The sequence below is a fragment of the Phalaenopsis equestris genome, unplaced genomic scaffold (genome assembly GCF_001263595.1).
Source record: "Phalaenopsis equestris unplaced genomic scaffold, ASM126359v1 Scaffold000399, whole genome shotgun sequence".
Taxonomy (NCBI): Eukaryota; Viridiplantae; Streptophyta; class Magnoliopsida; order Asparagales; family Orchidaceae; genus Phalaenopsis; species Phalaenopsis equestris.
In genome coordinates this window covers 1,146,569-1,162,300 of record NW_018164841.1, presented here as the reverse complement: position 1 = coordinate 1,162,300, position 15,732 = coordinate 1,146,569, and the positions used below count along the sequence as shown (strand labels likewise).

Sequence of the window (15,732 nt, the reverse complement as noted above, 5' to 3'; positions counted from 1 at the left end):
AAACTATTATTTTCATTCCTTTCCGTAGCCAATTGATTTTATAGGGATGTGGGTGTTTGATGGTTTTTAATTGAAGCACTCTAACAACCTATTTAAAAATTATATTCTCACTATAGTCGTTATTAATGAGTAGGTACCAAACTTTACCGTTAATTGTGCAATGTGTGTGGAAGATTGCATGTTGTTAAGAGGCAATTCGCTGCAGAGGTGCGAGGAGGATTTGTTTTAAAATAAATACAACTTTACCTATGCCCCCTTAGCTTCTCCGCTTAATCAATTGCATTCTCATTTTTATTAAACCACCTGGACGTTCACTTTACTTGTCACCTGGTTGAAAACATTCGAAGCATTTTGGATTGCTAGGCTTGGCGTAAGATTTTTCTCATGTATTGTTGTTTTGTTCTCCTATCTTTGATTTGGGTAAAATAGTTTTGTTGAGTAATTGCATTGTATAGTTTTGGGATTCGGCGATTTACTCATTTAGCTTCCAGTTCATTGTGTGGGCACCTGAATGGAGTTACCATGGAAGGCCTATTGAGCTGTATTTCTGCCTTATATGTAAAATTAATTGCCTGTGAGAGCAACCAAATAGAAAGAAGCTCGAGCTTTATCTGAATCACTTCTTTAAGCCCTCTGTTGTACTGAGTTATCTATTGATTGCTAGATTCATTTAACTTGTTCCTTGCGCTCAACTTATGGAATTTCTGTGTGAGCACAAACTGATCACTGTTAGGGGTGTAAACGAGCAGAACATGAGCGAGCTAAGGTTCTGTTCGTGTTTGGCTCGTTTGCATTAATACCTGTTGGAAATCAACTGGTGTTCAAATTAGGCTTCTAATACGTCTATTTGTATTCAGTTTGATATTGCTCGATTTTGTTCATGGGCTGCTCGAAGTCACCTTCATGCGCAATTTGAACTCTGAAACATGTGAGTTTTACATTTAATTTTAAACGTCATTTGGAAAAAAAGTGAACCGACTTCCAATGTAAAACATATGCAGGATTTTCTTTTGAAATTTTCTAAGGGCATTTATATACATACCACCTAACTATTATGTATTTACATGTTTAATCCCTAAATTTGAGAACACAGGCGGGGGAGGGCAGAGGAAAATTCAAATGGGTTTTCACGTATCACTCAATTCTTATGTATTTACATATCTACCACCCCAATTAAAGGGGGTGCAGGCGTTCAGCTACTTTAAAGCTATTTTAGGGACCTTTACATGCATAACACCCAAATCCTATGTATTTACTTATCTAACACCTAAAGTTATATTTTTGATAATTTTACCACCCAAATAATCTAAAAAAAAAATTAGCATTTTTTAAATACATATGAAAATTAATATAAAACAAGATATGAATAAATATTTTTATTTAATTATTTAATTAATTCGAGTCAACATGAGTGAACACGAATAAGCAAACTTTTGTTCTTGCTTAGCTCTTTTATAAATCAAGCTAATTAGTGTTTGGCTTGCTTATATAATGAATGAATCAAACACAAGCTATTTAATAAAAGTAACCAAAATGTAGAAGTATACCCCAAAAAAGTAACTTAGATGAAGTTTCTAAAAGCAAAGCAAAACTATCAATCATGATGGGAGGATTTTCTTCTCTCCCTCTTCCTAGTTTTAGGATTGGAGTCCAGCAACAAACTATGAAGGGGGCTCTACCCGAGACGATCAAACTGTCATCCTGTAGATTTTGGAGGTGAGGCATTGCTTTTTTCTTCTTCTTGAGTTTATAAAATTGTCGTTCATCTTCCACTTGTTGATCCAGCTGATCGTATATTGGAATTTTAGCAGAGAGCTCAAGTTGATCTTGGCATTCCTTCAATGCATGAGTACTTTCCCCAACAACAATGAGTGTTCCCAACTCATTATGGTGAACATCCAATACAATCAAATGAGAGGGATTAGGGGTCTCAGTAAGTTTGCATAAAGGTGGGTTCTCTTCAGGTTCACTGGGAGCAATATTAGACTGTGTAAGAATGCTTCCATTGTGAGGAATGTGGACAACAAACAACTCATCTGTCTGGTTAACATTTGCACCAACAGGTTCTAACAAAGTTGCAGGATCTAAAGTTGCCTCTTTGGTATTACTGGCAGAATTCACATGTTGAGGAATCAAGGGTTCCTTTGCGTTTTGTTCTAAAACTACACTGTTGAAAATACCATGTTCAGGAATATATGGTTCTTTTGCATATTGTTCATCCATAGTATTATCTATATCCAGTTGTATTGGATATTAGGTTTCAACGTTCGGTGTAATATGAAGCATTTATCATGTGTGTGGCCAAACATCTTACAAATAATTGTGGTAGTAAGGTTTTTGTTTCATAATGATTTGTTGTCAGTAACCATTGTGAGCAGTGTCAAGTCTGCTTTCTTCTTTATTTAGAAGAGTAATATCCCTCTATTAAAATCCTTGCAGTAGAAGACCTTGACAGATTAAAAGTAAAAATGTCTAATTTCATTGGTTTTCCAAGAATAACCCTAATAACATATAGTATTTGATGGTTGAAGAAGTGAAGCTTGAGTCCAGGTAATTTAAACCATATAGACACAATGGGATGTTCTTGACTTAGATCAAAATCAGGGGACCATTTAAGCAATTTCATATATTTGTCCTCAATTAAGATGTATTTCTTCGAGAATATCCTTGCAAAGTCTTCTTCTTTACTCAGTTATATCATAACACGTCTTTCATCAAAGAGACCCACATTCCAGACTCCAACTAACTTGAAATCTTCAAACACTTTCCTTATAGTCTCCATTTTAGGGTGACCCAATTGGAAGTTTCCAATCAGAGTAAGTTGATAAATTTTAGCAATTGTTGAAATTTTAGTGTCGAAAAAAATTAATGCTGGTTTGCTCTCATTTTTTCTTGTTTTTTTATGAAGTTACAATTTCCTTGCCTAGCAAATGAATCGTGATACATTTGTGAAAAAAACTAAAGTATCCCCGAGTTGGAAAGGAACACTGTCTTTGTCAACCACTGCAGCATAGGAGGGTTTGCGCACGTTCAGAGTAGGTTTAGTCGAAGGTGAGAGAGCTGCCATGAAAACAGTCTAAATAAAAGAATCGCAAATGTCGTAAGAACAACAAGAGAAGGTCGACGATGGATGGGTAGGAGGGTCGGCAATTGAGGGTTGCTACAAGATTGACGGAGCCGAACTTCACCAGAGATGAGTCAAACGGGCTAACCAGACTTGTAGTCAAAGCAAGTGAGCGATTCAAAGGACCAAACGACGTAGACAAGTGATAAAGATGTGCGGATAGTGCGGTTGAGCGATCTAGACGAGGCCAAAGTTGGTTAAGACTGCCCCCTGCCCTGATCCCATCAAAGTCCACACCACAAAGCCGCAGCAACAGGGAAAATTGTCCAACAACCACAAAGAAAAGCAGCGCAATAGAATAGAAAGAACTCACCCAAATTAGCCATCGCCAAAACCCTAGAACGAAGGAACTTCATGTTCGCCAGAGCCGAATACCGCTTTCGCCTCCATCTTTCATATATATATATACACACACATATACATACATACAAAGAGAGAGAGAGAAGGCTACAGGGAGAGAGAATAGGAAGGCTTATAGGGTTATTATTAACTCTTTTTTGGAATGTTAAAAATTTTTTTTGAGAATACGACCATCTGACTTATAGAAGAGAGAAATTTTTTGTGAATAAGTCCACTAAAAACTATTTTTTTAATTTATTTAAATTTATTTTATTATACCATTATTGTATTATTTAGATTATATTTAATTAATTTTTATATTTATTAATTATTATGTCATCTGGTTCAACCCCGATGAAATCAATGAATCTTGAATTTTTCATTCTTCTGATTTGATGTCCGGTCTAGTTTTCAAAATTTTGATAATAAATATCTTTTAAAAAATAAATTTTACATGGTAGGTTGATTCAAAATTTCTGTTCGACTGGTTTAATTAGGAGTGAAGGCCTCCATTCAGACTAGACAAATTGAGAAAGGAGCAAAGAGGTGAGAGAGAGCAAGAGTGCGCTCACGAGGCAAGGTTGAGTCGAGCACTTAAGAGCAGAAGAATAAGAAGAAGAAGAAAGGAAGGAGAGCAGAAGAATAAGAAGAAGAAGAAAGGAAGGAGTCCGAGGGGCAACCTAGGGCACGCTAAAGGAGGTGTGTTGTGCGAGCGAAGGAAGAAGGAAAGGTTGAAGCCTTGTGTGTGAAGTTTGAATTGATCCTAGGCTTCGACACTGAATGCGACACACAAAGGTGAAGGGGAAGGGATGAGGGTTTCGAAATCCTCAAAAAGATTGGAGTGTCTGTTCAGTGCATCAAGGAAGAAAGGAGAGATGAGCTTTTATTAACTTTTTTTAAAATAACTAATAGTTAAAAAATATATAGTCAAAAGCAAGAGAAATGTTTCAGATTGCACCTACAATTGAGAACCAATAGTCAAAAGCAGAAACATGATGTTAGTGCACCTCATGTGTCTGAATGCGCTCCCAACAAAACTAATGACAGCCAACCTAAGGGGGAATCACCACAAGACAGGAAATTATGTCTGACAATATTATAAGGGATAATGTTCGGACCGAAAGTCAAGATAACCCCGCAGCTCTTATTCAGAAAACATCAGATGCAAAAGTGACAAATTACACTTCACAGGCATTTTCTTATTTAAGTTAAGATAATGCTTAAATTTCAATTAAAGTTAATACGTATTAAGTATTATTTTATAAATTGATTTTAGGAATCTAATTTAAGATATAACACAAGTTAAACGGATTTAATGGATAATTTTAGAAGGTGAAATCAAATTGAATAATTATTGTTTTTATTGTGTTAAATTTATTTATTTTTTTCAAATATATTTGTGCTTTCAAATAAATATTTCATTATTTCATAAAGGTTTAAAAATTTTTATATGATTGAAAGAGAATAATTGAAAAATAAAATGATTGTTTTATGATTTAAATTGCTTCACCTTTTGCATTACATGAAAATAAATGATTTTAATGATTGAAAGAAATTAATGATAAGCTAAATAAAAGATAAACATTTAAATCTATCAGGAGTCACTTCTTTACAGTACTCCTTACGGTACCTAGTTAGAGACACTATTGTACTTGTGCATATTAAAAGAAAATGAAATGTAAGTGATTGTCTTTATGGTACAAAATAGAAATGATTGTGCCTTTATGGTATAAAATAGAAATGGTTGTATCTTTATAATATAAAATGAAAATATTTTGATGGTAAACTTAAAATGAGTTAAAGGAAAAAGGATAAAGGAAATGAAAATATTAATTAATTAAAAAAGGATAAAAATGTGGTTGATTAAGATGATTTAATAAATAATTTCTTAAAATGAAAAATGAAAAGCTTATTTTAAAGATTGATTGGAATATTCCTTTGAGAATTAATTTTAGACATTTGCATAATAATTTAATGTATAATTGTAGAGAATTGATTTTAGGAGGAATAATTCTCTTGTTTATATTATTCATATGCAGGGTACATATAGATAGGGAAAATAATCTCTTGTTATTTTAAAACTTACCAAATATATCTAACCTAAATTAAAGAAGGAAATAATTCTGAAATAAATATAAAATAACATAGAATAGGAAAGGAATACACCAATCAAATGTTTCCTAAGTTGTCCCAATCAAATTCTCCACAAGATCTCATTTTTCCACACTCCACCTAAAGTTGGGTCGTAGATGTTGTAGAGATCAAGTTTGGTATTGAACTCTAAAAATGTACTTACAGGAATAGTTTTGGTAAAGACATCAACAACTTGTTGGTGTCTTGAAATTTAGCTTAGCTGTATAATTCCCTCATTAATGTTTTCAGAGATGAAGTGTCTATGAACTTCAATATGCTTGGTCCTGCCATAATGCATGAGATTTTTGGCAATACTAATAGCTTCTTGAATGTCATGAAATATCTATATAAACCTATTAGAAGTACATCTTAGTTCCTTTAATAATTTTTTGAATCCAGATTCCTTCACAGATTCCTAAGGAAAGTGCCATATATTCTGATTCTGCACTGTTTCTAGAAACAACTTGTATTTTACTTCTCCATGTCACCATATTTTCCCATACATATGAGCAATAACCTATGGTGGACTTTTTGTCAGTGAGTTCTCCAGCCCAACTAGCATCATCAGTATTGACATTCATCTCTCTATTCCTAGTTTTCTCAAAGATTAATCTATAGCCAGAAGTTTTCTTGGGAAATCTCAAGCGCTCTTTATTTGAGTTATTCATGTGTTGGCCCACAATACTGACAAAGTATATGCAATATTTGGCCTCCTATGTGACAGGTAGATAATTTTTCCTTTACTGATTGAATTAAATTGTATTCCAACTGTGGAATATATAAAACAAAGGAAATATTTATATCATGATAGAGCTTCACATATGCTTTTGCAACAATTTTTTGAGTGTGATTTATCTTCAAGTCTAACTGATCTAGATGTACAAGCCTTTTGATAATTAACTAGAGTATTAATTTCTCCAATCATATGATTAGAGGCTTTTGAATTTATGATCCAAGTTTTAAATCTTTTATTGCTGGAGATGGATATATTACCTTAGCGAGTCATGAGGTTGTTGGGCTGTTCTGACTTACCTCTAAGGAATTTTTTCAGTACTTGAAACTGTTACTTGAGGAATGGTTCAAAACTAATCTCTAGAGCAAAACTTAACGTCGTCATCCCGTAATTGGTCATAAATCTTATTCATATTTAGGGTTGTTGTCAGGTGCGAGAAGGAAGTTGAACTCTGATGGTACTGCTGGATGAGGTGAGGAATGTCTGCTTGTCATGAAGACTGGAGACTAGCTACAAAGAGACATTTGGCTGGGAGGAGCAGCAAGATCCGCTGCTACGACCCTTCTGAGAAACAATGGGAGAAGAGTCAGAAACCATGAGGGGCCTGCTTGTAGGGAGAAGCTCAGGTAGGGGCTTGCAGGAACACAGACGGGTGAGGAAGGGCCTACGGGGAATATTTTTCGACAAGCAAAACTACAGGGTGCGACTTGCAATGACAAGGGAAGCTATAAGGAAGAACCAATGTGGGGAGAGTTTCAGCTGCTTTTGGTTGTTGTAGTTTTTTTTTTTTTTCCCGGTTCTTGCTAGTATCAAATCCACAGAAGCATGCTGAGAAAAGAATAGATAAGATACAAGGATAAATGAGTTCCACTTGAGAGAGAAAACTATTTCCACCAGACTGTGTGCCTTATTTGCGCTACAAGGAGAAAATAATTCCTTGAGAAACAAATTCTTAGGCTGCGTCGAAGTGCCCAGTCTGTGCCGCCAGTTTTGCAAATATAGGGAGAAAGCATTGCTTATCTGGACCGAACGCTGGAAGGTGTCTGGAAGTGCCCAGGCTGTGTCAATCTTGTGGCTGGCAAGGTGAGATTTCGATGGATCTTCTTATACAATAAATTCTACAGGTTTGAGTCATTGGCTAGGGACAATTCTGCAACTCTAGGGTCATGCATCTGGGTTGTTGGCCTAGAGGTCTCTGCTACTGCTGCTTCCTCTGCTTGAGAAAATTTTGACTGTATAAGAGGAAAAAGTCTAGGGTATTCTGGCCTAGAGGAGGCCATAGCTGATGCTTAGGAGAGTTTGATTGCAAGAACGAAGGCCTACAGGCTAGTTGGAGGAATTCTGACAACTACAGGGAAGATTCTGGCTACTTGATGGCTGAAAGAAGGGCTAGGGTTTGTTTCCTTGTTGATATCATCTAGAGAACTCATTTAGAGAGGAATAATTTTTTTTTAACTATATTAATCATATGTAGGGTGTATAGATATATAGGTAAAACAATTACTCCTAATTTACAAACTTACCAATTATATCTAACCTAAGTTAGGAAAGGAAATAATTCTTATATAAAAATAAAATAATAGATAGGAAGGGTATAAACTAATCAAGAGTTTTCTAAGGTGTCCCGATTAAATTCTTCACAAGATCTCACATTTCTACAATAATAAAGTGATAATTATTTACTAAGTTGCTTTAAACTTAACTTATTTTTTAACCGTTCTTTCAGAAAAAGGTCCGCTAGACTGATATGATTGATAGGGAGTTCGCTTACACGAGGAGATGAATTATTAAAAATAGGCAATAGTTTATTTGACTTGTATGTTTTGTCACTTTTATCATACTACTTGCTTTATTGTATCATTGAATGATTTTTTGTATTTATTAGAGGATTTTTTTAAGAATTAGTGGCTCTTTTATAATTGAATGTTAGCATAGACTAATTCTATTGTTTAAAAACCTTTTATTTCTTTGTCGGACCGTCCGTTCCCTCCTTGATTAACTCTAAGTTTATCGATTGATTGAGTCCTGACAGTTACTCTCCATTATAGCTCTAGTGATAGTTAACTGAGTGACCAAGAAAAATGGAGATAATAGAAGATGAAGAAGTAATGCTATCAAGTAATAACAAATATTCTATTTATCTTTTACTACAGGAAAATGAAAACTATATACCACTATTTCTTATAGCGTTTCACTAGAAAACAGAGACAACAGGTAGGTGGTAAACGCCTTCCTAAAATTGAGGGAATCTTCTCTGATAGAAGTGTACTTTAGAAAATAAAATAGCAACAAACGATATTTGTATCAAGGGAGAAGAAATAGATGGCATTATGTCATGGTACATAGTAGCTCCCTCTCAGGCCGGTCCTACCTAGTTAAGTTTATGTGAATCTTAAAGTTGCTATAAAGGAATAAGCACAAGTCCTAAGTAGTAAAACTTAAAAAACTTGCTTGGATGTAGTGTTGCCCGACACCATCTCATACTGTCTCCCAATGTTGAACGTATGTTTTACTTCTGCCTCATAGCCCCTGTTATCCATACTCTGAAGCTAAGATACCCCAGATTTCTAACCTAAAGAGGAAAAGAAAATAGCTAAAAAACAATATAGGGATTGGGAAGTTAGGCCCCGATTTTGAACCGTTGTAGTGTTTCTCAATTGTTGTGCTACATTTCCTCTGCCATTAATTGAAATAACAACTTCGAATTGGGAATGCATAATCTAATAATATTTGCTAGATTTTATATTTGAAACGGTTGCACAACCTTTACTAGAGTTTGCTTTTGTTGGTGTTGAATCCTGGAATGTTTGTGGGCTCATACAAACTAGGCAAGACCCGTAGAAGAAGCAAAGAGGTATGAAAATCACTCTTCTTTGATAAAGAAGAAGAAAAGAGCTAGAGGTGTTTGATGCCCTTCAAGAGGAGAAGATCATCTCTATTTATAGGGCTTGACATGGTTTTCACCCTCTTATCGGGTTTATCAAGATTATATTAAATAATTTTAATGCTGCACGATATTTGTTGATGCGGTGTAATGATGTCAGACTGATATGATGCAAATAGTGGATTCGTCGCCTACAGCTTTATCTCTCTGCCTCTAATATTCGGCATATCAACAACCTGGAATCCGGTTAAATCGATAAGTCACTTAGACAGGTCAACTTGGTTGGGCAAATTAACTCTATAGGTCAACTTGGTTGGTCAACCTGACAGCCTAGAACCAGGCAGTTTAACTTGATAGGGCAACCCAACAGCCTTAAACCCGACAGATTAACTCGGCAGGTCACTTTGGTAGATGGATTTCAAAGAATTGGGTTGTTATAATCTCTTGGGCCTGTTAGCATTTTCCTCGGCCCATAATGAAGATTTATTTGTGCACATAGTTGGATTTGATGATGAAGTCGGTTAGCTTAGTATAGTGAATGATCAATGGCCTTGTTGACCTTCTTGTGGAGGCTACTCTGGTGATTGGAGAAGATTACTTGTTCGAGAGAACAACCAACGACAGTTGAGAAGCAAAATGACAAACTTGCATTAGTTTATTTTTTCTGGGTTCATCATTGTTGAAATATTTGCAGAAATGCTAACAAATAGGCTTTGAAAATCTAAGGTTTGTTCGTCTTATGATCAAAGAACACAGATTTATTTAAAGTTGTTCCATCTTACAATTTGTTAACACCGAGAGGTACAATAGAAGTTTGTTGAGGGATGGGATTAGTCTTAGAAGTTGAAGCGCAGGGCTTGCCTGTTACCAGAATTTCGAGCAGTTTTGTTGTAACATAGATTTATCATAATAAGCTAGATTTGTAAAGTAGTATAGAGATGTATAGAGATTTTGAGAAGTATAATAAAGATTTGTTGAATGGACGTGGGGAGTCGAGCAGATTTATAATATTATAGATTTATCACAAGCTAGTTCTCTAATGTTGTCGAGGATTTTAGATAGTATATTGTATTACAAATAAGTGGTGGAAGGTTAATGCAAAAGATTTTATGTAGTTAGACATTAATGAAGGGTGTCAGTGTTTGGAAACTGCATATGCACGCATTAAGTCGGTTTATTTTAGTTTGAATTGTCTTTTTTTTATTGTTTTTGGCCCGCATAATAATTTTTGTTGTAATATTTAAATGCATACCATTTTATGCGTGCGGAAGATTTGCGTCAATAGAGTAATAAATTTAGTGTTTTAGCATTGGACGAAGATCCAACACAAATAAAAAAAAACAGCAGAAGACACCTCGATTTTTCACATTGAATAACCTGAAAGGGGAAAAAACCTCGGAGCCTAGTCCAGTCGAAATAATTCACTATATAATTATGAGTACATAAACACACTCTTCTGAAATAGAGAAGATGAAATTACAAAGTTGATGTGGAACTATAGTTCGAGAATAATAGTCATAAGGGTCCGCAAAGGCCATAGTAGACTATTATGACGGCATTAGCTCCCCATGAATGTTGTAGACAATAGCTATAACACCAGCTTGTCGTAAAAACTGTAGTTAAAATTCATGGTAGTAGTTAGTCATGTAGACTGTAGATGATTACTTCGGGAGCTTTGGTTGGCCACAGGGGCCATAGTAGGGATTTGTGATCCACGTGGGTCATAGTTAGTCACATAGTCTGTAGAGAGAAGCTGTAAAAATATCTGTAGACCGCAAAGATCAGAGTTGGGAGCTGCATGAGCTGTGAGCCACGCAGACTATAGCTTGTCAAATAGGCATTAACAGGAGCTGTAATAATGATCGTAATTTGCGGTGACCAGAGTTAGTAACTGCATGAGCTGTAGACCACATATGTCGTATTTAGTTACGTAGGCGATGTTCGTGAGCTACAATAACGTCTGTAGGCAACAAAGGTTAGAGTTGGGAGCTACATGAGCTGTGGACCACATATTCAGCAGTTTGTCACGTAGGCTATGGTGGTGAGCCCACAAAGGTTGGAGTTGGGAGTTGCAATAATGTTTGTAGGACACAAAGGACAAAGTTGGGAGTTGTATGAGCTGTGAACCACAATGGTCGTAGTGGAGAGCTGTAGTAGTGTATGTTGCCCTCAATCGCTGTAGCAAGGGCAGAACGGATGGTTGTAGTAGTAGTAGTTGTTATATTGGATTTAAGATCCATCATTACATTATCTTTGTGGTGTGTTGTTACGCTATATTTGAGACACTATACTACTTGTAGTATGCTTCATTACTTCGTCATGTTAGCCATTACTCTACACATTGCTTCTTTACTTTGTCATGTTAGTCATTAGTAGCGTACGTCATGACTCAACAAGTGGTTTTGTTACAATGAGCAGGAGACGTCGAGTGATGATAGGTAGTCACGGAGACAAGTGCTCACCAGGTCTTCGACTCCATAACGACTCTCAGATTTTCCTTCTTTTTCTGATCTAGCTCTCGGCCTCGGTCTTGGTCTTTTGGTCCCCCTACCTTGTCCTCGGCTTCGGTCCTCGTTTTCTATCAGGTCCAGGTCCTCTTTCATGAAGGAGGTAGGACTCTTTTTTATAAAATATGGGAGTGGCCTTTCAACAAATAAGGAAGGAATTCGAATCACTCCCACTCTACCGGACAACCCAAGAAGACTCCCTCAATCGGACGACATTTTTTGGACATTTGACTGCTTGTTTTCAAAATTGAGTGATCTTGAGCTCATTGTATTCGTCTCTTCAAGACGCTCGATTTGACTATAAGCTCGTCAAATTTTGAATTTGTTTGAGCTTCCAATTAGGCACCATAAGACGTCAAAATGGTTAAACGGCTCGATCTGGGTTTGATTTGACTTGGATTTGATCGATTTTGGGATCATTGTGTTCGTCTCATCGAGTTGGTTAGTTTAACTGTAAGTTTACTGAAATCAAAGTTCTAGATGATTTTTAATTTGAGTTTGAATGTTTCTCGTTTATAAATACTCTGAGATTCGTGCTAATAGCCTTGAAATTCATGTGAAATCACTAAATTTGATGATGGCGTATCAGCAGTTGATTCGTTTGCATTTACATATCTAAGATCTAAACTTCAATTTTTACATACATATCATCTTACCTTATGAAAAGGTGCATTTACTTTTTAAAAGTTATTTTGGTGGTACTTTTGATGTGATATGAAAGATTTGGGTTGTATAAATGTAAAAAGTAATATTTAGGTATTAGATATGTAAATACATAAAAATGTTGTGGTATGTATGTAAATGCTCAATTTTGGTTTCATACCAAAACTGAAAAGATTTTTTATTTCATGTTATTTTGGGAGAGTATATGAAACCACACGTGTTTTCTTAATTGTCTCTGAAAATGGTTAGCTAGCTTTATGCCCTAGTATATATTGATGGGCTTGAGTATGTATCTTACCAATCATATTTCAGATGCCTATGTAATTATATTATTGACCATGCCTCTCAACTTAAATGTAAAACTTTCATACTTTCCATAGGTACCTGGTATTACTGACTTAGGTTTAACACCTAGAAAAACAAAAAAAGTTGCTGTTCTTGGCGGAGGCCTGATGGGGTCTGGAATTGTAACTGTATTGATAATGAGCGGTTTTCCAGTTATTCTTAAAGAAGTAAACAAAGACTTCCTGAAAGCTGGAATTGACAGGATCAAAGGTAAAAATGAGGTGAACATGTGCTGGTACGGGTTTTCTGTAGTTTTATGCGGGTTACTAGGAAAATTTTCATTTGGTGATTTTTTATTTTGTTACAGCCAATCTGCAAAGTCAAGTGAAGAAAGGGAAAATGACTGATGAAAAGTTTGAGAAGACAATTTCACTCGTCAAAGGAGTTCTTGATTATGAATGTTTTAGAGATGTGGACGTTGTCATTGAGGCAAGTGTTGCACTAATTTTCTGAAAGATTTAGATGCTTGCCACTTAATTCCTATGTATTTACATATCTAAACCCTAAATTTTAATTTTCACAAAATGCCACCTTACCTATGCATGAAATGGTATATTTTGCTTTTTAAAATTTAAAATAGTGGTATTTTCTATGTGATATGAAAGATTTGGGTGGTATAAGTGTACAAAATAAAGTTTGGGTGTTGGATATATATATATTGAAAAAAGGGAATCGTTATTTGGTCCAGTGGGCACCAAATAACGATTCCCATTCCCCCATTTGGTTCGAAACCTGGTGTGCTTTAATTGATCCGAAGAGTCCGCGCCACGGGATTCGAACACCCGACCCGAGGGACTTACGCCAGAGGCCGCACCAATGAGCCCAGACGTGGAGAGCGCGCACACACACACTACCCAATTCTTATAGAATATGTATATATATATATACACACACACACACACATTCTATAAGAATTCGGTAGTACGTATGTAAATGTCCCTAGTTTCTTTCCCTTCACCTTGTTAGTGTTTCTTGGTATGAATCCCTTTAATTTCATTTATGTCCTTCATAATTGCCTCTACAGGCAGTTATAGAGAATGTATCTTTGAAGCAGCAGATATTCGCTGATCTGGAGAAATACTGTCCTTCACATTGCATCTTTGCAAGTAATACTTCAACAATTGATTTGGATTTGATTGGAGAAAAGACCAGTTCACAGGATCGTATAGTTGGTGCTCATTTCTTTAGGTAATGCCTGTTTTCTGTTACATTTGGATGCAATTGTTCTTCATAATGTGCTAATAATAATAATTTCGCTTCAGTCCTGCTCATGTGATGCCACTTCTGGAAATAGTTCGTACCAGTAAGACCTCACCACAGATCGTTGTGGACTTGATGGATATAGGAAAGAAGATTCGCAAAACACCAATAGTTGTTGGGAACTGTACTGGTTTTGCAGTCAACCGAATGTTCTTTCCTTACACTCAGTCAGCGCTCTTATTTGTTGATAGGGGTCTAGATGTCTACAATATCGATCGGGCATGTTCTAAGTTTGGAATGCCTATGGGCCCTTTCAGGTATTTGGTTTTTATGGCCGAACTGAACAATTATTCATTTCTTGCTCTAGTTGTTACGTCATTTTGCCATACCGGTTTTTTTGTCTTAATTTAAATATGGAGTAAAATGTCAAAATAGTTTCTTGAGTGTTTACGTGGGGCCATTTTAGGCTCAGTCTATAAAAATGTCAAATTAGTCTCATAGTTCTTTAAACGGGAGCTGAAATTACCACACCCATATGAAAAGAGTTTGAGCACTAAATTAGCGTCTTCATAGATTTTGGGGCTAAAATAACTCCTTGCAAAGAGTTTGGAGGACCATTTTGACGTGTTTTTCTTCAAACATGTGACTGCAGTTACTATGTTTTTTTCGCAGAATGATTGATCTTGTGGGCTTTGGGGTTGGAGTGGCTACTGGCATTCAATATCTTCAAAAATTTCCTGATAGGTCCTACAAATCAGTGTTGATGCCGCTTATGCTTGAGGATAAGCGATCAGGTCCAATGAGAAGAACATCCTTGATAAAATCATTTTGTTTGCATAAGAAAATGCTTTAGTTGATGTTTTTTGTTTTTAAATCTGGGATAATTATATGTTGTTTTGGCATTTTACTCAGGGGAAGCTGCTCTAAAGGGGTTCTACAAATATGACAATAGGCGGAAAGCTATTGTTGACCCTGAAATAAATAAGTACATTGAAAAATCAAGGAAAATGGCTGGTGTTACACCTGATCCTGAGGTAAGCTATAGTGACTGATAAGTGTCTTGGTTAGGGTATTGTTGTAGGACTTTTGAGCATGGTGCTCTGCATCACTCGGTAAATTATTGAGAATATTGTCCAAATAGTCTTATGATTATTTATGTCATGACTCTGTCTGAAAATTTAGAATTAACTAAAGCAAGAACAAACGGTCTAACGATAAAAAATATTTCTAAACATTAACATTAATCAACAAAACATTTATATAGAAATAGTCACTAACATCACGGTACACATATATGTAATTCTCTAACATAGAATAGTCATCAATCCCAATAAGAATGAATGAATGAATGTCTGATCAGATATTTAAATCCAAATGGAAACCCATGATACTTCTCTGCATTTGGAATATAAGTCGTGGTACATACCCGTAAGCATAGTAAATTCAACTGAATATCGTATGATTGACCGATCTTCCTGCACCAGCCAAATAAATTTGTTCTGCATTTGCTTCCTAGCTAAAAGTAGTGTGAACCAATCTCTGATTATGTTCACAAAATCCTCCCACTGCACCAAGGTGACTAGTTCTACCACAAAACTTCTCTTGCAACTACCCTTGCCACTATCTCTCAGCTTCTCCCTCAAAGATAAAAGTACTAAGGGTAACTCTTCTTTTTGGTGGATTTCATATCCTCTATAGTTTTCTTCACCCCATCAGCCAATTCTTAGGGCCTGTTTGGCGCAGCTGCAGATTCTCAGCTTTTCAGCTGCAGCTGCGCTGCCTCTGGGAGGAGCCGGTGGGGAGG

At 35.9% G+C, this 15,732-nt stretch overlaps 1 protein-coding gene across 1 annotated transcript in view; it reads left to right on the top strand.

Annotated features, from left to right (window-relative positions):
- LOC110026758 (glyoxysomal fatty acid beta-oxidation multifunctional protein MFP-a) overlaps window positions 1-15,732 on the top strand; it is a 57,393-nt gene that overhangs the window by 25,404 nt on the left and 16,257 nt on the right. The window contains exons 10-15 of the mRNA XM_020727859.1: window positions 12,764-12,938; window positions 13,036-13,157; window positions 13,753-13,916; window positions 13,991-14,245; window positions 14,601-14,722; window positions 14,841-14,962. Of these exons, the coding sequence (XP_020583518.1) occupies window positions 12,764-12,938; window positions 13,036-13,157; window positions 13,753-13,916; window positions 13,991-14,245; window positions 14,601-14,722; window positions 14,841-14,962 (960 nt within the window). The remainder of the gene's footprint in view (window positions 1-12,763; window positions 12,939-13,035; window positions 13,158-13,752; window positions 13,917-13,990; window positions 14,246-14,600; window positions 14,723-14,840; window positions 14,963-15,732) is intronic.